Source organism: Acinonyx jubatus, chromosome A1 (genome assembly GCF_027475565.1).
Source record: "Acinonyx jubatus isolate Ajub_Pintada_27869175 chromosome A1, VMU_Ajub_asm_v1.0, whole genome shotgun sequence".
NCBI lineage: Eukaryota > Metazoa > Chordata > Mammalia > Carnivora > Felidae > Acinonyx > Acinonyx jubatus.
In genome coordinates this window covers 117,321,322-117,345,737 of record NC_069380.1, presented here as the reverse complement: position 1 = coordinate 117,345,737, position 24,416 = coordinate 117,321,322, and the positions used below count along the sequence as shown (strand labels likewise).

Genomic DNA, 24,416 nt, shown 5'->3' with positions numbered 1-24,416 from the left:
GTTATCCTTCCTGGGAATGTGAATCTTCAGAAGAGTGAGGTGACTACTAAAAGCAGTCTAGATCTTCATCAACCTGCAATTATTATTCAGAAGACCCTTTTTTACTGGTTCCTGGGGCTCCAGAGCTGGTATGTTTTCAAACCTGGTTCTTTAGTTCTTCCTCCCTTACTGTGAGTTACTCTACGGCCTTCCATATTCTTTCATTTTTATGTCTGTGGTTTTTGCTAATGTTATTTTTTTAAATGTTTATTCATTTATTTTGAGAGACAGAGAATGCACGCATGTGCAGGAGTGGGGCAGAGACAGAAGGAGAGGAAACCTTAAGTAGGCTCCATGCTCAGCGCGGAGCCCAATGTGGGGCTGGATCTCAGGACTCTGGGATCATGACCTGAGCTAAAATCAAGAGTTGGATGCTCAACTGACTGAGCCACCCAGGCGCCCCTGCCATTGTTACTTTAGAAAAGTTAGCCAGGCTTGATTTCAAATACACTAAAACAATCCCACCTGATGATTGGGGCGGGTGGGGGGGGGGGGGGAAGCACTTATTTCCTTGAAAATATTTTCCTTTATTCAATTCTTGAGGGAAAAAGAAAAAAGAAAAACCTTTTTCCCTCCCTGAAAGGCCTCTTAATGTACCAATAGCAAACAATACAAATTACTTAGTATTTTATATAAAACTGCTGGTCAAAATCTGTATTTTGGAAAGAACGAAAGGAAAATCTCTGTCCTTTAAGGGATTTCACACACACAGAAATACCTCATCCTTTTGTCCACATGGAGAGGCCCTGTTTTACTGATTTTTTTGGTATCACTGGAATTCATGTTTGCACTTTATTTGAATTTGTCTTCAAGTGGATTTTACAAAGCAAATTTGAGGTAAGAGGACAGGACTTCCTCTGCACTCTTATAAGCAGCCTGGAAGGAACTGGTTCGTACTTCTATCCACCAAGGATATCATCAGTCCAAACAATAGCTTTTCATTTTAATCCCATCGCCTTTGCAAGGTTACAGGTGCCCTTGGAAATTATGATTAACCAGAGTGCTCGGAACCAGCAGTAGGGGAAATGTGTTGTATATTCTACCAAGACTGCCCAGGGTCACTCCCATCAAAGAAGAGTGTTATTACAGAGTTTACCATTTCTACTCTTTCCTCTTCAAAAATGTAACGAAGAACACAGAGTTACTAAGCCATCACCAAGACAGTTGCTGCCTCTCCAGTCCTTTGAACAAGATCAGCTAGGAGGCAATTCTGGCTTTCCCATAGTACAGGGTTCTTGGGGAGCTGTGTATTATTCAATTAAGGGGCTTTTAAATGGTGATTGGAGCTACATTATCAAGAACTAGGATTAACTGAGATAATATACATGAAAATGCTTTGTAAAGTGCGAAGGGTTATATAATGCAAGGTGTCATTACAGCCTTGCCAGTCAAGCTCACTGGATGCCCTGGAGTCATTGACTTAGTACGTCAGTGTGGAAGCACCTCACACAGTGCCAGGGGAAAGGGGCAGACCCAACATGCCCACAGCACCCCCTGGTGGCTCTTCCCCAGAGCAGCAACTTTTAAAGCTCCATCCCAACCCCAGCTGTAGGAAATTATCCAAGGGACATACTTACTCCCTTCGCTCTGACTGTCTTTGTTCGAATTGTAGACCTGGAAAATAGAAATAAACATTTACTTGTGTGTACTTTATACCATCCCAGGTTCAACGAAGAAAATTATATCCTGCCCCTTTCCGTAATTTGTGCTGTAAAATGGAAGGCAATTTGTGGGCCCCAAATATGAATCCCCTCTAAAATCATCTACTGCCTAGTATTCACTTCAGCTGTTCTCAACTGTGTGTACATCAGAATCACCTGTGGAACTTTACTGTAAAAAAATAAAAGATCATATTCTCTAAAAAAATTTTTTTTAACATTTACTTTGGAGAAAGACAGAGTGTGAGGGGGGAGGAGCAGAGAGAGAAGGAGCTGCAGAATCTGAAGCAGGCTCCAGGCTCTGAGCTGTCAGCACAGAGCCAGACATGAGGCTTGAACCCATAGACAATGAGATTATGACTGGAGTCAAAGTTGGATGCTCAACCAATTGAGCCACCCAAGCGCCCCCAAAGATCATATTCTTTAAAAAAAAAAAAATTTATGTGTGTATACAAATTAAAAAGAAGAAAACTTTTAAATAGTTACAATCATTAAGCATTTACTGTGAACCAAGCAAGGTGCTGAGAAATACATATGAATTATCTCAAATTATCTACACAACAATTCTGTTAGGTAGGAAGTGTTATCACTGTAGTACAGATGGAGAATTTGAAACAGAGAGGTTAACTAAGGTCTCATAGCTAGTAAATGGCATAGTCAGGAAAAAGATACATTATAAACTGCTAAGTATTAACAATAGGGAATGGGGCCAATCACATTTTACTTTATATACTTTTGAAATTTGAATGTTGTAAGGAGAATATACTACTTTCATAATATAAAACCCTTAAGTGATTCACAGAAATCATAAAAGGGGAAGTGCTCCAATACAGAAAAAGGGAAAATACTCCAACAGAAAACAGACAATGACATATTGCAAGAATCTGCAAGTTTCTTCTGTGAAGAGTCAGAAAGTAAATATAACAGGCTTTGTAGGCCAAGAGACAAAAATCAATATTATGTAGGTACATGTTCAATAAGAGAGAAAACTAATTTCCACAAATTTTTTGGTTGACAAAATTTTAAATATAGCATGTTTTTAAAATACAGATACAATATTCCTTGCAGGTAAAAATCCCCATTAAGGTTTCGAGGCTCTCTTTTCAGAAATGCTTGGCTCAATAACTCTCTAGAGTAAGTAGTTCTCAAATGAGATTGGCCATGTGGAGTATCTTTTCCAAGGAATGTAATTTTTCAAAATGCAGATCCACGAATCAGAAGAATGAGGTGTTATTTGTTTATTGGTTTTATACAGGGAGGATAACAATGGACTTAATTAGAGGTCAAAGTTAGTATTCCCATCAAATCAATTGTAAATATTCATCTATCAATGACATGTTTAGTTCACAGGCAATTAAAAAAAAAGCAGATAATATGCTGGGTTTGGCCTGTAGGGCAGTTTGCCAATCCCTGATATGGTGACATTATTAAGTAAGGTAAATCCTCTGCTTTGGTGTGTGTGGGGGGTGGGGAGGGGGATAGAATCAAAGTTTTTCAAATATTTCTTTGGTGATTATGATTCTGTATATATGAAAAGGCATAGGGTAAAGTTGGCCTTCCTAACTATGTACACATATATGTATGTATGTATGTATGTATGTATGTATGTATGTATCTATCTATCTATCTATCTATCTATCTATCTATCTATCTCAAGGGATTCTGATGGCTACTCATGGCTGAGAACCACTTATTTAAGCCCTGGAAGTACTGACCAAGCACCTCGAAAAAGAGAGGCATGAAACTCTAAAAGTGATTTTCATCTGCTAGCCAAGTATGGGTGGGTATGGCTGGTCAAGAGTTTTTCAACTTGGCCCCTCAGTTGCCTTCTGTCTTTGGGTAAAGCTATCACCAGGTCTGGGCCTCTACTGCCTTATCTGTAAATTGAACAAGTCGACCAAGAAGGTTTTGAATGATCAAACTCTAAATAAGACAAATAAATCCATCATTATTATTGATTTCTTAAAGAAGACTAAAGAGGCACAGACACTATTCGGAAGTCAGGAGGATAAAAATTAAAGAAAAGGGTTTCTGTACTTGAGGCAGATTGTGTGGCAAATGAAAAGGCATCACTTTTTATGCTTAAAAGTTCTAAAGATTAGGGGCATCTGGGTGGCTCAGTCAGTTAAGGGTCTGACTTTGGCTCAGGTCATGATCTCACGGTTTGTGGGTTCGAGCCCCGTGTCGGGATCTATGGTGACAGCTCAGAGCCTGGAGCCTGCTTTGGATTCTATGTCTCCTCTCTCTCTTCCCTTATCCCACTCATGCTCTGTCTCTCAAAAATAAAATTTAAAAAAAAAATGTTAAAAAAAAAAAAGAGTTCTAAGGATTAGGAGCCAAAAGACTGTGATCCTGGCACATGGCCTTCAGGGGGGAGGAAGACCAGTGCAACAAGCCATCAGTGCACAGTAGAGAAGGGAGGGAGATGACTCTGGGGCGGAGGACAGCAAGGTGATCCTCCAAGATGTTTTCATCTGTGAGTGAAGCGGGTAGCCACCTAACAGCTAGGACCAGCAATCCATGGTGAATGGTGTTCGCTAACCTTGAAAAGCTCGGTAAGGGAAGTGCAAGCAAAGAGACTCTATTTTGTCAAGTGTTTTTTTTCGGCCACCCCTGATCAATTCATTCTGTCCATTACATTTAAACTTTCCATCCAAGAAAAACTAGCTCCTGTTTATTAGTGGCAAAATCCAGAAAGGAAAACAAAATTCAAGGCTTTTAGCTCTCCTTAATTAGGAGGAGAATTAGCACTAAATTACATTCCTTCAAGCTTTCTGGGGTCTCAGGAGGCCCTTGCCCACAACACCCAAGCATTCCCCAAATTGGAGAGGCGTGATCAATGAGCCAAAGGTGCCAGAAACATGTGCTGCCCGATCCTTTGAGGCCAGGCCATTAATCTCTGTCTACTTTGGTAAATGAGGCAAAGAGAATGAGTTTTGAAATAAAGCTAACAAACCATGCCTGCCAGAACCGTGTGACTACATGGCCTGACAGGGAAGGCCCCCGGGGGGTGGGGGGAGGGGAGAACAGCCTCACCATCTCACAGGCCAGATGGCAGCACGGTAATAGCACTAAGTGGGGATGGCTTTGTTTAATTTACCAAGTACCACACACATCACTGAATCCCTTTAACCACTGTATGGCTTACGTACTAGCATTATTCCCATTTCACAGATGTGGAACCTGAATCCTTTTAACCACTGTATGGCTTATGTACTAGCATTATTCCCATTTCACAGATGTGAAACCTGAGGCCCAGAGAGGTTAGTTTGTCCAAGGACAGAAAGCCAGTGGGAGGCTTCCTATTCTATCTTGCCTCTAAACGGAGGTTACAATATTTGTTCACTTTTTCAATCAGCAGCAAATGCACACGACTATCAAGCAAAACCAGTAGTCTATGGTTCATAAATACCTTTCATACTGACACAAGATAAGGGCGTGCAATTCACCCTTTAGAAACAGTCTGTTCTGGGAAAATCTTTATTATCATTATTATTATTATTATTATTAAAGTATAATTAACATACAGTGTTGTATTAAGTTCAGGGGAAACCTTCTTCCATAGATCTCATAGTTACTTACTAGTCTAAGACTGAAGCACAGAGTTAAGGACAGCTCCCTGAAATAAAAGGTCTCTTTGGCCATGGCTTCTCTCTTAAAACTGATTAGCAGAATTATCCCAGGTTTATAAGCTTTCAAGGAAGCTTTTCAAGAGCCTTGGTCTCGAAAGGACAGAACATAATTGTCCTGGATCAACTCACAGGGACATGAGTCACTAAACAGTTGGTGAATTACGGCTCCAAGGAAGACTGAATCAGTTAACATGCTTTCTCAAATCACTTACCATCTCTAAACCACAATCTTGCCACCTGTAAAATGGGGATATTAACATTTCCTACCTCTTAATAGTGCTGTGAAAATTAAATGAGGTAAGAGATATACAACATTTATCACAATTCCATGTCCCACTGAACACTCCATAAACATGAAATTTCACCACTATCACGATCATCCTTCTCCTTCCTTCCCTTCACACTTACCCCCCAAGGTATAGAAGGCTAAGGATGGGGGTGTAGTTTGAGGGATCCAGTGACACTGGACTCATTAGCATGTTAATTCAACCAACTGAAATTAATTAAAGGACTAAAGGAAAACACGAAAAAAGTTTGATCTAAAGCCAACTTTTAGAGCAACAGGTTCTCAATTTTTTTTAATAGCAGTCAAATATAAAATAACCACCTACCACCCATGTCTTGTCCAACCACTTTCCACCACAAATTATGGGCCATGTACCATACCAAGCATTTACATGAATTACTTTAATTTGTCCTGAAGCCTGTGGGGCACTACCACCACCTCTACTTTATAGCATTATGAAGGTTAAATAATGCTCCGAAGGATACAAAGCTAACAAGTGGCAGAGTCCTCTAGACTAGATTCCGTGCTTAACTACAACCTCACGCAACTTCCCCACTCAGTTCCCCTTCCCAGGGGGGAAAAAAACCTTGGCAATTAACAAAAAACTCAAAAGAAGCTAAGCAGTAATTACAAAGTCAACAATGCAACCATTATGTAAGAACAAAACTTCCACCCAATTTAAACCTAACAGTAATTTTACCAACTTCCAATTAATACAAGTATAGCAGTAATTGAAAGCCACAACCATCTTGAGACACTTTAGGATGCCCAAAAAACATCTTCCCTGAAGCTCTGAGCACATACACAGAGAACTTGCCAAGGACTGTGTGGCAGACAGAATTCTTAGCACAGCATCTCGCTGGAATCCTCGTCAATCTCGATCAACAGGCTCAATTTAGAAACTTTAAGTGCCGCTTCTGAGCAGTTACTAGTAAGACACCTTTGGTCTGCGGAATGCCACTCAGAAACTTACATGCATTTTTACATCAAGGGGAGACACCCTTCTCATGGTGGGCCACAAGCTGTACTGGAAGAGGTAGGAGAAGGAACTGTTTGAATCTGAAGCATGGAGAGTAAAGCCAGTCTGAATAGCTTTCACTAAAGAAGGATGTGTCTCAACAGCGTCCAGAGGGGCCAGAGCTTTGGAGCTGGGTACGGGCTCCCCCTCCTCACGTGACAAGTGTGCCTCTCGTCACCACGGCCTGATGGGCTGGAGAGAATCGAAATCAAATGGCGGCTGCTGCTGCTTGTCTTTTTCTCACCTAGCAACGCTCCCTTTGGCTCACCCTTTCCACTCCTCCCAGTATCACATTTGCTGGCTGAGGGAGGCTCTCTTGAAAGCGAAGCCAATAACAATCTATCTGACGGCTCTTCCCAACGACTTCCTCCTGAACAAATGTGAAAACCTTGCTCTTGCACCCTGCAGAATTATTTGTAAAGAGGGTTCAGTAACTAGAATACAGCAGGCCACTCAATAAGTATTGATTAGATGAACAGTTTTTGAGGAGAAGAGTAAAAGAGAGACTGATTTTTTTTTTTAATCCCCATGTTGGAGTTGATGAGGACAATGCATTGATGCACTGACCTGGTAGAAAAGGTAAGCTAGATCTATCACTGTTGAGGGAGCATATAGCATTCTTTCAGACACCTGGCAAATGCACCAGCAATCTCTACATTAGAGAAGAATCAAAGTGTACCACTCAGGACTTATTACAAGGCAATATAAAGCAGATTTACATTATTTGGCTTAAGGTGAGGCTATCAAAACTCCTCACAGAGCCATCTGTTTTCTCTGCTCCGTGTTAGCACTACCCCCAACCGGTGTCAGTAAATCGTTGCTAACCGTTTCAGAGGCTATGGTGTCACCAGGAACTTGTGAAATGCCAAGGAAGGAGTTCCTATACCTCATAGTATCGAGTCTCCCTGCACCTATGAAACACAGGCACCTCAGGCTCAAGCAGTCTCTTGGAAAATGGCCCAGCAAACTATGACCAAATGGTTGTGTTCCTGAAGCCAAGTGGATAGACAATCTGATGGCCCCTCAAGCCATTTTGCTTACAAACACACCAGCATACCAGTGAATACAAATGATTGCTTGCTGTTCAACGCGATTGTAACAATGATGATGGAAAAATGAACTTTCTTTCCCATTCATTCCCTGCTGCTTTGTACCTAAGGATAGAGCGGGCTCACTTCTTGTGTAATTCCTCGGTAAGACTGGGGAAAATAAAGTGTTCTGGACACCTGCTGCTCCTCCCAGCATCCATGCTCCTCGTGGATACCACTTTCATTCTCCTTGAGGAGCCACCAGAACCAATTGATCAATTCTATCACGATCATATTCCTCAAATCTATTCCTCATTCCCATTTCTTTTTCTACTGACATTGGTCAGGTTTTGATATCTTGTCAGCACTCTGACATTGGCCTTCTCCCTGGTCTTGGTGGCTCTGCTCTTCTTCTGCTCTTACCGGCATACACACTGCTACTCCAAGATGTATTTCCTCAACCACAGCTCTGGCTGTGGTCAAGCCATTACAATACTAGTCTTCAAACATTCAAAAGGCTGTCATGTGGAAGAATGGGAAGACTTACTATTCTGAACAGAGAAGAGCGGCAGGGTCGAGTCCTAAGAAGGCAGATACTAGTGGGATGTAAGTAACAGACAGTTAAGAGCTCTTCATGGCCCACCAAAGCAAGGCGACTGGCTCAATGTCATTGTGACATACAAGACTAAGCTCTACTTCATCTAGAAGGCGGCCCTGGGCATTCCTGGGCTGACAAATGAGGCTCCATCTGAGGTTGAATTATTGTGAGTCTTCTCTTCCACCTGTACACGCCTTCAAATTTCTAGGTTGGGGGAAGTGGCCCGGGATCAGATGAAGGAGGGTGGTGGCCAGGAAGTGTGCGGCCCTGGAGAGTGGTGTTCTACCACATTTTAGCTACATGCCTTCACGTGGCGATTTACCATTTCTGAATAAGTTTTATTATTGTAAATTAGAACTAAATAATAATACTTTGATGGAGTATTGGGAGAATTCAAATAGCCTCACAGTACCTGCAAGTGCTCAAAAATGCTATTTCCCTTTCTGCTCCTGCCACAAAGATTTCCTGCCTTCATGGCTGCAGACTACTCTACTGCTTTGGCCTCTCATTGCTCTGACAGTGTATTCTAAGCAATTTAATTCTTCAGAATACAATTCCTCCTCCTCTTCCATTATTTCTAATCTGCAAATAAATCCCCAATGACCAGTTAGTTCCATCTCACACTTCTATAGGGGTCCCTGTGTCACTCCTGACTGAGGGATAAGGAGCTTATGACAAAGGAAGAACATTGCTCCGGTCATTCTCAGTGGGTTAGAAGTGGGTCATAAGGCCCTTGATGAGAATATTATCTTTATAGTGATGCTTTCACATTGTCAGTGTCACTGGCCCTTAACATACTTTCCTGTGAGAAATCTCAAATCAAGCTCCCATCATTTTAAGGGAAAGGGTGAAACTGTTCCTCCCAGAGCATATAAGTGGTCAGTCATACCCAGATCCCCAGCCAAGAGGGGCCATCTATTTTAACCTGTTTCTGGTCCTGGTAAATTAAGCAGGAGTGCAATGTTTCTGGAATTACTAACACTGATTGCTATGCGTACTCCTCCTCCCCGACAGCCCTATGATTGGAGTGTTATATAAACACTGTTGCCATAGTTATAATTCAGGAAGCGTTGTTTGACCTCAAGAAAAACTCGGCCTCAAATCAGGATAACACTGACTCTCTAGACCACAAAAGACCATCAGAGGGTAGGATCTGCCAAATTCCTTCAAGCTTCTAGAACAAACTACTGTATTTTGAGTAACAAGTGAGCAACAAGAAGAGGAAACGCTGCAACATTATGCAATTTCCTTGAATTTCATATTCAGAAATCCTGAAAACCCCTATAAGCAACTTCCCTAGCTTTCAACCCAAGACTGGAGTCACAGCCAATACAAACAAACCTGGACGCAAAAGAGGAAAAATGAAATCTAAGTAATGTCCAAGTAAGAAAAGTATTTTAGGAAAATTTTAAGGGCAACAGAAAAAAAAATAAAAAACACAAACTCACTCGATATCAAATGCACGACATTAAGTAGATGGCATATGAACTGACACGTATGTAGGATGTGGTCAGATCACAGTGCAAGGAGTCTTCTGCCTTTAACATTTCCGGGCTTTACACGGATGTAGCATTAAAAAGCAGGTATGAAACCACTAGCCCATCAGCACGAAGCTTCTACCTCCCCATTCGCCAGGCAAAAATTGTAATCTTCAACAGAGAATGTCTTTCTGTGTTCCTCTGCCCCCCTCACACCCCCTCCATGCCTTTGGAAAGAGTGACACAGCTCCATCAGCAGCAGAGAGAACCTTGTTCTTTTGTGCTTTGGAAACTGCATGAGAAATTCTTTGGTACAGTACACATGATCCCAAAGTAGGAGCCTGTGACGTTCTGCTTCCAGAGCAGGGCCCTGCCCAAGAGAAAGGACTGCCAGACAGTGAGTCACTGCACAAAATTCACTCCTTTCAACTTCCATTCTCTTCTTCCTTCAGACAATTTCAAGCAAGTGGCATTTACACTGATCAAATTAATCCCGACAATGCCTCTTTGAGAGGCAGGAGGCAAATTTATCCCAAAGAAACACAGGTGACTTCTTTCCTTGACAGAAACAACTATGAGGTCAGAGTACTGCATTTCTAGATAGATGACTCAAAGCCAAGTTTCCTCGCATACAGGTCCTACCCCTAATCTAGGAAAAAACCCTGATGTCAACCCAGCATATGCAGCAATGGATTCTGGAAATATTCACTTTGATTTTCTTGCTCTGAGCTGGTGGGGAGGAGATCCTCAGCTCCATGACATAAGCAATCTGTTATTTTCCTGTTAACACTCAAGGAGCAGAATGGGGTTTGCAAACTGAAAGAGCGATTCTAGAATCCTTTCTGGTTCTGTAGAGGTTATATGTTATTACACCAGGCCCTTTCTTATCTTCAGACAGTGTCAAAGGGAGGAGGTTTATCAAGATTCTATAGGATTTCCTGCACAACGACTGGAGTAAAGGGTAAGGCTGGGACCAGCAGAGCTCTTAGAAATGATGCTGTGTGTTTTGGTTACCCACAGTGTTCATTCACTCGTGTTTAGGCAAGTGTACCCCTGGCTCTCCTTCTAAGGGTCCACATTTCTCCCTCACAGGCAGAGGTCATGCCACCTCTGACTCTGAAGGGTAGACAGACAGTATGACTTAGGCCAGGTCAGCCAGAACAGCATATTCACGCTCTAGTCTCAACATTGACTTTGAAAACTTTTTTTCTTCTATTTTAGAAGAAGAGCACATGTGCAAGCGGGAGAGAGAGGCGAATGGAGGGAGAGAGGGAGAGAGAGGAAGAGAGAGAGAGAGAGAGAGTGAGTGAGAGAAGGGGAGAATCTTAAACAGGCTCCACACAGCACAGAACCCAAATGGGGCTCGATCCCATGACCCTGGGATCATGATCTGAGGCAAAATCAAGAACTGGACACTAAACTGACTGAACCACCCAGGCGCCCCAATCCAACTTCCTCTTTTTATAAACTGTTGCAGACATCAGCACTTCTCATCTAAGCACTTGAGTACCCTTATCATTTACTAAAGTTCAATATTGGTTTATCAGCCTTTTTAAGGTAAGTCCTTTTTTAACTCTTAAGTGAGTTGTGATGATTTCATACATCCATGCCTTAAAAACCCTGATCAAGGCAGAAATTTTCTATCACCTCAGGCCTCTTGCAGTTTTACCTCCAACCCTCTCCCAGAGCCCCCCAACACACACACACACACACACACACGCTTGCACACACGTGCAGTAACTGTTCTGTTGTGGTGTGCACCCACCATTAGTTTCGCCTGTCCTTAAACACCATATAAACGGCATCATACAGTATATACTCTTTATGGCTGTCCTATTTCCTCAGCATAAAATTTTGAGGATTTATCCATGCTGTGGCATGAAATCAATACTTCTGGCCCTGTTTATGACTGAGTATTGTTTTATTATTTGACTATATCACTGTATATTGATTTTCCTGTTCACAGACACCCAGGGTGTTGTTCCCTGTCTTTGGCTATCATAAATGAAGACACTCCAAATGTTTTTGTGTAAGTCTTTCTGAGGACATAGGCTTTCATTTCTATGTGCACATAACCAGGAATGTACATAACCTGTTATGTTATGTGTACATAACCAAGAATGGAATTGCTCAGTTATAGGGTATGAATTTTTTATTATTAAACAAGACACTGCCAATCTCATTTCCAACAGGATTGTCTTACACTCCTACCAATCGTGCCCGAGTACTCGGGCTGTTCCACAGACCCACCAACACATGGTACTGGCAGTCTTAATTTTAGCCATTCTGGTGGGTATATAGGAATATCTCACTGTGGTTTTAATTTGCACTTTGCTGATAACTAATGATGGTGATGAGCTTCTCATGAGCTTACTAGACATTCTTAATTTTCTTTTGTGAGGCCTCTGTTCAAGTCTTTTGTGGAATTGTCCTTTTTATTACTGAGTTTTATGAGCTCTCTATACATTCTGGATATAAGTCCTGTGTCAGATACATGTTCTGCAAGTATTTTCTCCCATCCTCTGGCTTGCCAACTGACTTTCCCAATGGTACCTTTTGATAAGGACAAGTTTTTAGAGTCAAATTTAAAGTCAAAGTATTCTTTTTTGTAGAGGTATTGCTCTCTATATCCTATTAAGAAATCTCTGCTAACACCAGACAAAGACAACAAACATTTTGCACTATGTTTTTTCTTCTGCAAACTTCATAGTGACAGTTTTTATGTTTAAAGTTTATGGTTCATCTTGAATTAATTTCCCTAGTTCCCCTAGTTTGTAAACATAATTTATAGGTGCTTCTGAGTCACAGCCCAGATCTGAAACTCAATGGTTTAAAATACAAATTCAGTCATGAGTAGCACTAATCACCTCACTCCACTTCTCCTCACCTCCTAGAAAGTTGTCATACAGAGTCGATCCATATAACCTTTAGGGGTCCTTATACTATTAACAAAACTGCTATGTGCTCCCTACATGCTCAGTTCACAGGACAAAGGGGTAAGTAAATGAGCTCTATAAAGATCTGTCTCTCTTTCTCTCTATTTATCTATCTGATCAAGCCTAACTTTCAGGGCACATGGCTAACCACATGGCTACCTACACACTTCAATCTGAAGAGGCAAGGAGCCCTGGGAGCTAACAAGTGTGTGGTCTTGACGAGCCATTGACCTGTGTGATCTTAAGACTCTCCCTCTCTCTGGATCTTAATTTCCTAATCCATCAAAAGAGACACCTGAAACAATTAAAAAATTTTTTTTAAATTCCAGACTCCACCACTGCCTAACTCTTAACATATCCTACCATCAAAAACGAGTCCTTTCAGTCCTGAGGGGCTCAAGTCAAGACTCGATTCATTTTATAGGTTTCATACACAATGGGAGGGTCACACCTTGTATCTTTTCAGCAACCTGCTAAACTGGGGACTGCTGACAACTGGTTAAGAATGAGGTCTTGTAGGGGCCCCCTTGTAGGGACAATGGCTCAGTCGGTTAAGCATCTGATTTTGGTTCAGGTCCTGATCTCATGGTTCATGAGTTCGAGCCCTGCATTGGGCTCTGGACTGACAGCTTGGAGCGTGGAGTCTGCTTCAGATTCTGTCTCCCTCTCTCTCTCTGCCCTTACTGTGCTCATGCGCCCCCCTCACTCCCTGCCTCTATCTCAAAAATAAACATTAAAAAAAAAAAAAAAGAATGAGGTCTTGCAAACTTAGAACAAGGAGTAAGGACAGAAGGAAAAGGAAGCAGGGTGAGAAGGCTGCTGACCAAAGACCAGCTCAGCTTACTGAACAATGTAGTTTAAAGCTGACTGGGAATTAAGGAGTTGTTATGCATATCGGCATCACAAGCACAAAGTGCCTAATCCCAGCTTCCTTTGCTTCCTCTGTAGAGAGCTGAAGCATGGCATACACAGAGCCACCAAGCTCAATTACAAGCACAGCCAGAAGCCAAAGGTAACTGGGAGAACTAAGCCCACAGGGGTCCCCCCTCCAGACTGGAGGACAGGAGAGATTAGGATATGCCTTACTTCCGACCTGAACTGGAGAACACGACAGGTAAACACAGAACAAAGCTACTTACGGGACCTCTCCTGCAGCACTTGATATAATTAGCCTGTGTCCTTTAAATGTTCACCTCTCCTGAACCCTACCCGGCCATGCAACCCAAGCAACTCTGCAGGCTCCTCTATTTAGTGCTTATTATCTTTTTTTAACTTGGGAAAAAAAACTATTTACATACAAATATTATATATGAGTATAAAATAACCGAAAATGCAATGTAATTCTAAATATACAATAATAAAACAGACATACATACATACATACACACATACAGTCAACTCTTATTATTCACTCTGGTTATGTTCTTTAAAGTCACCATAAACACTGAATTAGTCAATATGGGACTATGGGAAACACAGAGTTAGGTTCCCACAAGCTTCTGGTCCCAACATTTTCATCAACTGATCAACACATAACCTTGTTTGATGTGTGTTTCTGTTTAAAGACACCTTATCCTATATATTGTTGATTCATTAACACCCAAATCCTGACTGACAGCACTTTATCTGATGCCCGATGGAAGCTCATCTAACAGGTGTCTTCTCTGTAATAAGTATCACAGCCTTCTTATGCTTAGGAACACTAGCCAGAACTTCAGCACTAGGCCTGGGGACCATTTTAAACAGTGTCATCACCAACAAAAAAACACAGTAACACAAAATAAGTGGTGCTAAATATAGCAAAAAGGACACTTACTTACAATCTGAGGGCTCAAACATGATGGCAGAGTATATCACCTTGTCCAACCTCAGCTGGAAACACGTGTCAGGCAACTAAAATATTTCTCTGCATTCTCTGTGCATATCACCAAGACTAGGAAAACATTACCAGTATTGATTTAGGGATATAAACTAATGTCCGCAAGTAGGCAGATTCACAAATATGGAATCTGTGAATAATAAGGATCAACTGTGTATGTATGTACACAGTCAAACATAAGCCAATGAAAAATTTTCAGCATACATAAAAATACAAAAAAAAAAAAAAAAAAAAAAAAAAAAAAAAGCCCACACTTGACAGTCACCCAAGGACTCATGATGCAGATAGAGCTGATACTGGCAGCTTTCTAAATTTGTTTCCAACTGAGATCTCTAAGGAACTAAATAAATATCATAGCCCCTAGCTCCACCTCTGTCCCTTTCTTCCTCTACCCACAGATGGTGTTGTACCATTCCTAAGCCTGTTTGAATACTTCTATGTGTATACATGTCCATAAACAGCATATTTCTTTTATGTTTTTAAAATGTACATAAATGGCATGATGCCACGTATGTATCTAACTTGCTTTTTCAGTTACTATTATGCTCTTGGGATTTATCCACATTGATACACACAGATCAAATTTATTCATTTTACCCACTGTAAAGCATTCCATTCAATGAATAAGCCATTGCTTATCCATTTCTGGACAGATGAACAATATAGATTATTGCCAATTTTTCACTATTATAAACCACAGTACAGTGAACAACCTTTACACTGGTCTCCTTTTGTACATGTGTATGAATTCCCTGAGTCAGAGTCAGCCAACTATAGCCTGCAGGCCATATCCAGTCTGCCGTGGCTTTTTAAGCAAAGATTCTTTGAAAACAGTGATGCTTAACCATTAACATATTGTCCACAGCTGCTTTGTGCTACAGCAGCAGAACTGAGTAGTTACAACAATGACCACTGCAAGACTTGTGCACGTTCAACTTTACTAGGTTGTGGGTAGATTTACCAATTGCCACTCGACCAGCCATATACATGGAAAATTCCATAACTTACTCCAAAAACTCCTAAATCTCCTTCCCTGGCTCTCCTAACACGCTCTCTCTTCCTATGAACAACACTTAGAAATTTCACCCATTCTCACAGCTTCAACAAATGCTTCTATGCAAATGGCAACCTACTTCTAAACATACAACCCCAACCTCCCTCTGGCTTTCTGAGCAGCACACCTCCACTTCTAACTACTTGCTGGTCATCTCCACCTGGGAATTTCCCTGAACCTCAAACCCAGAACCTATTCCTCTTCACACCAACAAGAAGGGTTTCTGAGACAATGGAAGAGAGAAACGCCTTCAAACTGTGAACCAGCAGTGAAATTAGAACTTGTTTGTAGTCAGCTGATATAAGGCTGTTTCATAGGGGGTAGAAAATACACAACCTGTTTTCACATAGCAACTGTCCTTTCTAGTTGTGACACCTCTCTGTGCCTCAATGCCCCCATCTATAAAACGGGGATCATTCCACCCAAACTAAAGGATGAATTATCACTAGCATGAAAGCAGCTGGCACAGTGCCTGGCACACAGTAAAGGTTCAGTAAACAGTAGTTAATCATCACTATCTTGGGTAACGGCAAGACTCTTCCATCAGTAACTTGGACCCAAAATCTTTAGGTCTTGTCTTCTTACTCTCACAGCTAATCAAGTGAGAGTAACTGTACTTTGCTTTCTAAATGATGGTCACATCCATTCCTTCCCATTCAGTCCCAAGACTCCTGTTGGGGAGTCTTGCCTGGAATGCATTTGAACTGGTTTAACTTCGTCCTCCTCCCCTCATTAACACATCCTTCACGTGGCCACAGCTCTGAAATCACTTCTGCTCCAAAGCTGTTCCAGTCACATCATCACTAACAGCATAATGTCCTAATTTCTATGTGAGGCCTCTGAAGCTGGCCCCAACATTTCCTAACTTACTTTCCCCTTTCTCCACCCAACCTTCGTGCCCTAGCCAAATACAACTGGCATTTCCTACACTTGCCCCATGCTTTCCTAAGAACCCTCGTTCCTACATTTCTTGCCAAGAGAGCCCTTCCATCCAGCTCTGCCTATCCTTCAAAGCCCTACCCATATGTGCCTCCTCTATGAAGCTGTCTCCAACTGCTTGTCTAAAATCATCTCTTCTATTTTAAAGTACCGTGTATATACCTCACATTCATCATTTCCACTGTGAAATAATAGCAAGGTGACAGATTTATCCCCATGGACAGCAGAGGGCCTTGAGCATAGCTGGCATCCAATAAACACTTGATGAATGACGTTATAAACCAAGGACATTTAAAGTGCTGTCAATGCACATGCTAGGCTCGGTTCACATTAACTTAGTAAGTTCCAATCCTAACACCTAAAGAAGTTATGTAATTAAAAATGAATTTAGGACTTAGAGAACCCTTCAAATCTGGGAAGAGTAAACTGCCATCTGTCTACCAGCATTTTAAGTATTAAATTGCACACTTATAGTTATTCTCATTCCAAAAGGTTCAGCAGTCAGCATCAGGGCAAGACACAGGGACCAAATCTCCTCACTCCCCAGAAGTGTGTCAGGCATAAAAAAACAAAAATTGAGGGGTGCCTGGTGGCTCAATTGGTTAAGCATTTGACTTCAGCCAGGTCATGATCCTGCGCTTCATGGGTTCAAGCTCCACATGAGGCTCTGTTGCTGACAGCTTGGAGCCTGGAGCCTGCTTCAGATTCTGTGTCTCCCTCTCTCTCTCTCTCTGCCCCTCCCCTGCTTGCACTCTGTCTCCCCAAAATAAATAAACATAAAAAAAAATGTCTCAAAGCATGGCAGCTGATGCAGTTTCTTTCACAGAAGCTAACTCTTATATTCTCCACGTGCTTAAAAATCTGTTATGCTTCTTAAACCATCTTAGAGCACTTCAAATCAGCTTGGAAATAATGTTGCTAAGGGAACAATAATCATATGGAGGGAAACAAAATCGGGGTAGATCTCTGCCTTACACTGTTTTGATGCCCAAACAAATCTGAGATAAGTATTTAATCTCAGAATGTAGATGCCTCAAGCAAAGATAAGGTACATTATATAGTTCATAGCCCTAATACATAGAGTTCTCACAATCAATGAAAGAAAAGGAAATACATCAATAGAAAAACAAATGGACAAAGGATAAATTATTTGTAAAAGGAGGACAAGTATTCAATAAATGTAAGGAATATTCAAGTTCATTACGACACAAAAAAATACAAATTATAATGGATATTTTGCACCTTTTTAAAAAATGTATAGATTTTTAAAAAATGGTGACAACATCAATGTAGGCTCAGGGAAATAGACACTACCATATAGGACTTATGAAAACATAAATTAACACAGTCGTCATGGACAGCAGCCTTTAAAAACAGATCTAGGGGTGCCTCAGTGGCTCAGTCTGTTGAGCATCTGACTCTATTTCAGCTCAGGTCATGACCTCGTAATTCATGAGACTGAGCCCCCATCAGGCTCCATGTTGACAGCACAGAGCCTGCCTGGGATTCTCTCTCTCTCTCCACACCTCCCATCTCTGCCCCTCCCCTGCTCATGCTCACTTGCTCTCTCCTTTTCTCAAAATAAATGAATAAACTTAACAAAAACAAAAAAACAGATCTATGGGTTCACCAAGCGTGTCACTTCTATGAATTCATGCTAAGGAAAGACTCACAGATAGCAGTCCACAGAAGGGTCTCAGTGCCCACATAAACCTCTCTGATATCATATGTAAAGGGTTATGTATGTATACATTTTTCTGAAAAGAGTACACACAATTTTGTTAATGTCATCAAAGGAATAGTTCTAAGCCCCCCCCCCCAAGAACTTCTGGTGGTGGAATAATATTTAGAAACAAGGTGTGACAGACACTGCCAGTTATCTATACAATGTCCACTCTTCTCCATTAAAAACAGACCCCTGATTATGTAGAAACAAATTTTCTCCAGCTGAAAACACTAGAATCCTCTGGGGGTAGGAATGTGATTCAGGTCCACCCAGTGAGACAGAAGCCAATGGATGCTGTGGATTCCTGGGAAACCTGTGTTCCTCTGGCACAAGCCCATCACTCTTCTTGACTCCTTCCTTCTCCCTGCCTGAACCACAGACACAAGGCCAGGAAGTACAACAATCCTCTTGCAATCATGAGGTGACAAGGAAGACAAAGCCTACACCCTACAGATGGAGTTAGAGAAAGATGAAAAGAATTTGGGTCCCTCAAGGGTTCACAGCACCAGCCAATCTACCCCTAACTGCTATCTTAGAGCTCAATGCCTAAATAGCCCCCCTTCATCTACTGTTGGCTGGATTTTCAGTTGTCAAAACTCATGGCTAAACTGATACGTAGGAGAAAAATACAATAAACCCTGTAAATCCTACTTGTATTGCAACATATGGAAAGTGATCATTTTGTTTGCATGTGAGTATATATAAATATATGTGAAAAAAAGGCTGAAAATACAAACATCAGAAATTAGCCACTACTCTCTGTAAGTTGAACGGCAATCCTTTTTATCTTTATGCTTTCCGTTATTTCCCACCTTTGACCAATTCTAAATCAATAGAAACAGAGGATTAGCATCTCTGAGCCTAATCTACCATGGAGTAGCAAGGAAGGATCAGCCTCCAATATCAAGGACATATACAATCTTCTCCGTTTCAAATGAACTCGAGTAGCCAACAGTGAGGTGATCCATTCCCTCTCCACCCCACCTGCCAACAAGGTGCAGACCCAGGCGGGTGGGTGATAGAGTGAGATGGGTGCTGGGCAAGCTCTGGGGGGCTGCTCTGGAGAGGCATGACTGTCCCAAGCAGCTCTCAGGTCACCTGGACGAAATAATCATCAATTCTTTATACAAGGCCTGTATATGGTGCCAGAGGTGGGCAGGCACCTGGGACAACTTTTTCTAGATCACATCAAGGCCATATACAGGAGGCAAGACCCAGCGACCGTCTCCCTGTGAGCCCACTATTGGCAACCCAGACAAAAGGTCCCAGGGCCTCCTTGCAGTCTCTGATCTATCTTCTTCCAAACAACAGCAGACACAACAAGCCAAGCCTGCAATTTGGAGTCAGTTAACTTTAGCCACACTGTGCATCAAATCTGCCAGAACTATGTGCTTTCAAAACCTTGCAAGAAGAAAGGCATACGACCAACGGGTAAGCTCGGACACTGAAAACACAGAGTATCGAGGCTGGAACTGGCAGACACTGGTGATGAGATCCTTTCCTTCCTTTTCAGATTCCTTCCCTCCCCTCCCTGACTCCATGGGGCTTCCAAGCTGTTGAACGTTGTTACTCCTGTCCTTCAGGCCTCTTTTTCTCGTTCAGTCAAGGCTAGAGAATAGAGATAGACTCCTTCCTGCCATAACCCCACTCTCCAACATCCTGCCCCAGAGTGAAGCCAGCAGCCATGTTCAGGGTATCACAGCCCCGACTTTGCTCTACTGTTCTGATCCACACAGCTAAACAAAATGATTGTTCTCATTAAAAATGGGCCCATGTTTTACTGCCAGTGCAGGCATTCCCAAGTGCTCCAACGCTGAGTTTGCCTGGGCCAGCAGCCAGCCATCTGGGCTGCTCCAACAACTTATGTAACTTGCTGTGTTTCCACCTTTGGCTTGGGGGTTGGGGGGTGGTGTAAAGCAGGAAATGGACTTAGATCAAGCTGTCAATCCAACATGTCTGCACAGCCTGCTAAACATTTGGTCACAGGACTTTTTTAGCCTTCGAAAGCAACATAAGGTGGACTGGATCAAGCTAGCTTACACGCAGCAAGAGCCAAAAAGGAGCATGAGGTCAAATGGATTGGAAAAAAGACTTCAGAGAGCACTAATACAATGAAAGCCTCCAAGAGTCCCTTTTCCATGTCAACAGGCTACAGAGTAAAATGCAGGCAGATGTGTAACTACCACAGACAAGAGGAAAATGTGAACCTTTCACTTGCTTGGTAATTTATGAGGTTTAAAAAGAAGGGGTGGGAGAAGGTGCTGAATTAGCTACGAACCAGGGTGGGGGTGTGGTGGCAGCATGGGTCAGTGAGGTACCTTCCCCCCAGTGAGGAACAAGGGCAGCTACAGTTTGATTTTGACCAGTAGCTCTGGAGGAGTGAAAGTACTCTTGGGTTATGATTCTCTAGAAATACCCTAACACTCTATAAAAAGTAGGTATTTGGGGAGCCTGGCTGGCTCAGTTGGTGGAGGCTGTGACTTTTGACCTCAGGACTTTAAGTTCAAGCCCCACGTTGGATGTAGAGATTTCTTGAAAACAAAAGAAAACAAAAAAAAGTAGGTGCTTATTAATAAATGCACATTACCTACCTTACCAAAAGTGGAAGAAAAATAAAAAATAAAAAGGTTGGGTCAGAGTTGGAATGAGAAGTCCAGGAGCTGAGTCATCCAATGAATGAGGGCCATGGCGCATGGACCCACGCCATGGGTAGCTGGGACAGGTCAGTGCACGAATGGGCAGTGGGACAATTAAGAGCTTGGCCACACAAATGGAGTGGGAGAAAGGAGTTGGTGAACTACTTGAGTGCTAAAGGTGACTCAATGCTCACTTGTAACACCCCACACTCCAAAAGAAGTCTTTCCTTCCTCTTCCTCACCACCACCACACAAGCATAGCTCTTCATTTATGATATTTATTGACCACTTACCAATGCATCAGGCACTGCGTTGTGACACCTTTCTCATTTAACCTCCCACATATCGGTGAGATAGGTACTGTTGTCAACCACGTTTTAGAGTGAGAAAATAGGCCTAAAAACTTACGTATCTAACTAGCAAAGAGTGAGGCTGAGACTGGAATTCATGGTGTCAGACATGCACACCCATGCCTTTTATCACTAACCAGGTGGTACTGTCTACACATGTAGCCTGTCTGCAGTTTTCTCTTCATAATGACTCTTTACATTCCTATCGCCTTTATCAAAAAGTCAAGCTTGCACTGAAAAAATGGCCCAAAGATGGCATAGCCATTCATCAAAAGAAGATATCCAAATGGTGTCCACATCATAAATCATCAAGGAAAGGCAAATCCACACCAAGTGAGAACCTAACATACACACACCAGAATGGCCACAGTGAAAAATATGGACAATTCTGGGCACCTGGGTGGCTCAGTTGGTTAAGCGACTGACTCTTGGGTTTCAGCTCAGGTCATGATCTCATGGTTCTTGAGTTTGAGCCCCGCATCAGGCTCCACACTGACAGTGTGAAGCCTGCTTGGGGTTCTCTCTCTCCCTCTCTCTCTGTCCCTCCCCTACTTGCTCTCTCAAAATAAATAAACTTAAAAAAAAAATAGGGTCAATTCCAAGTACAGACGAGAATGTGGAACAATTAGAACATCCATACGTTAATGGTACGTATGGAAATTGATACAACCATTTTGCAAGAGTATTTGGCAGTATCTACTAAGGTAAATGTACATCTACCCTATGGTCCATCAATCCCACTCGTAGCAATACCCTCAAGAGAAATAGGTGCTTATGGCCAATGACATGTAGGAGAATATTCCTAGAGGCTTTACTCATGATAGCTCAAATTTTAAAACAACCCAATGTACATCAATAAAACCATGAAAAAGTTGTGATATATTTCCTACAATGAATGCTTTAGATCAATAAAAAACTACTGCTATGTACATGCAAGCATGGAGAATCTCACAGACATTAGATTGAGGGAAAGAAGCCATGAAAAAGAGTACATCCCTATGATTCCACTTGCATAAAGTTGAACAACAGGAAAACTACTCAGTGGTCATGTGAGTCAGAATATCAATTACCTGGACGGTGGGGGAAGGAAGGAGGTGTATGACTGACTGACTGCACTTGGGAGCTTTCTAGGAAACAGTCTCTATCCCATCTTAATGGTTATGTATTTATAAATTTGGCTTCAAAGTGACAATACAGCATGATCTACCCAGCTGACATTCCTCTCCAGGAAACCTTACTCTCCAGTTTCTAGCTGCTCGAAACACATTTATAATAGGCAGAGTACTGTCTGTACTTCCCACACCTCTCCCTCCCTTCCCTAAGTGCCTGCAAGAATGACTGAGGAGAGTTAACTTCATATGGGATTATCTCTTAGGATTGGGCTCTCAGTAGGTCACTTTGCCTTCATTTTCACACAGATACCTTCCTTGCTCTGGATATAAACAATGCAGCCTGAATGTAATTCATACACTCTGCCCCTGAATAGTCCTTTTCCCTTTGATTATGTACAGAAGAAATTTTAAAATATTTTAAAAACTGTCAGTCTACCCCTGGTGTTTCCTGCTACAGGGCTTGATAAGGCAGCCTGTCAGCGGTATACTTGGTCCTCAACAGATCCATCCATATGGGTCAATTCCTAAGTGAAATCAAGGAGTCCAAAGGAATATGCCCAGTATCCTCTGGATGCACCACGGTTCCCTGAAGGAAATAATCTGCTTTCTGAGCAGACTTGTTCCAGCTGGAGACACAAATGGAGGTGAGGTAGAGCAAATCTCAGACACCAGCTGGGACCTCAGAACTTAGTACACCTGAGAGAGGAAGGGAGGAGATGAGAAACAATACTCAGTTGAATTTGCCAAGGTAACTGTCATTTATTAAGGAGAAAGGGGAGAAAACATAAGGAAAAACTTCTTTCTTATAAATCCCCATCTTTCTTTAAGTCAATGTTATTTTATCAAAATAATGTTATTTTATGGAAGAAAATTATTATGATACCTAACAAATTTAATGATGATTCCTTAATATCATCGGAGTATCCACACTGAAATTAGTTTGTTCAAATGAGGGTCCAACCCAGGTGCACACTTTAGATTTGGTTAGGTGTCTGAAGTCACCTTTATTTTCAACAGTCTCCCCTCCCTTTTCCTTCGCCATACATTGCATTATGGGAGGACTTCAATCTGCAATGCTTTAATTTTCTAAAAAAAAAAAAAAAAAAAAACCCCAAAAAACAAAAAACAAAACAGAAGAAATGTGGTAAAGGATTGAGATTTGACAAAGCTGACTGGTAAAACAAGTCTGGCCATTATACCACATACATTATACCTCTTTGTACTCCCACACCCCCTTTATTTTAATGTTTGTTTATTTATTTTGAGAGAGAGAGTAAGAAAGAGAGAGTATGGGTGAGCACAAGAGGGACAGAGAAAATCCCAAGCAGGCTCCTGGCTCAGCAAAGAGCCCAATGCATGAACTCAGCTGAAATCAAGAGGCACACAGGCACCCCAAATTCCCTTCTTGATATAAAGCTCCAGTAATAAGATTATAATGACATTTACTGGGTGTTTACTATGTGGCAAGTACTGTGCCAGGTGATTGTGGTGGATTATCTCATTTAACTGTACATACCAATAACTCTAAAGTCACTGTTAAAATTACCCCACTTAACCAGTAAGGATCTGGAGCCAAGATTAGTCAATAGTATGTAATGAGGCCTGAATTCAACCCCAGGTTGTTTGATCAGGTCACACTCTTGGTCATCATTCTCTACTGGTATTTCCATTTTGAGTCTGAAGAGCTTAGATCAATGTTGGAGTGGCCAATGGTTAACTCTAGCCAGCAGATGGGGATACAAATAAATGGACAGCGCACCTTTCTCCAAAGGGAATCAAGCGTTTCTCAGACATTCTCTCATACCTCCTCATCACTGGAAAGAAAGAGAGGTGAAGAAAAGGGAGAACAAATTTGGAGTGGCACTGCTGAAGGCAGAGGTATCCATCGACCAGGACGTCTCACAGATGACCTTGAAGCCCCAGGCATGTCCTACAACCCCTCTCAATACAGCTAAGACTGAGGAGGCAAAACCTGACCCTGACCCAATTAATACAAAAAGGAAATTCTTCAGACTGAATGCGCTCATTAGGAGAAAGTCTGCAAGAA

The 24,416-nt window shown here is 41.9% G+C and overlaps 1 protein-coding gene across 5 annotated transcripts in view; it reads right to left on the bottom strand.

The window, feature by feature from the left end:
- Positions 1-24,416, bottom strand: part of ARHGAP26 (Rho GTPase activating protein 26) — a 421,808-nt gene that overhangs the window by 195,816 nt on the left and 201,576 nt on the right. For all 5 annotated transcript variants that reach the window (XR_008298473.1, XM_015063297.3, XM_027042557.2 and 2 more), the window contains exon 12: positions 1,617-1,653. Coding sequence is in view for 4 of the 5 variants with exons in the window: in XM_015063297.3 (XP_014918783.2) it covers positions 1,617-1,653 (37 nt within the window). In the remaining variant the exon portion in view is untranslated. The remainder of the gene's footprint in view (positions 1-1,616; positions 1,654-24,416) is intronic.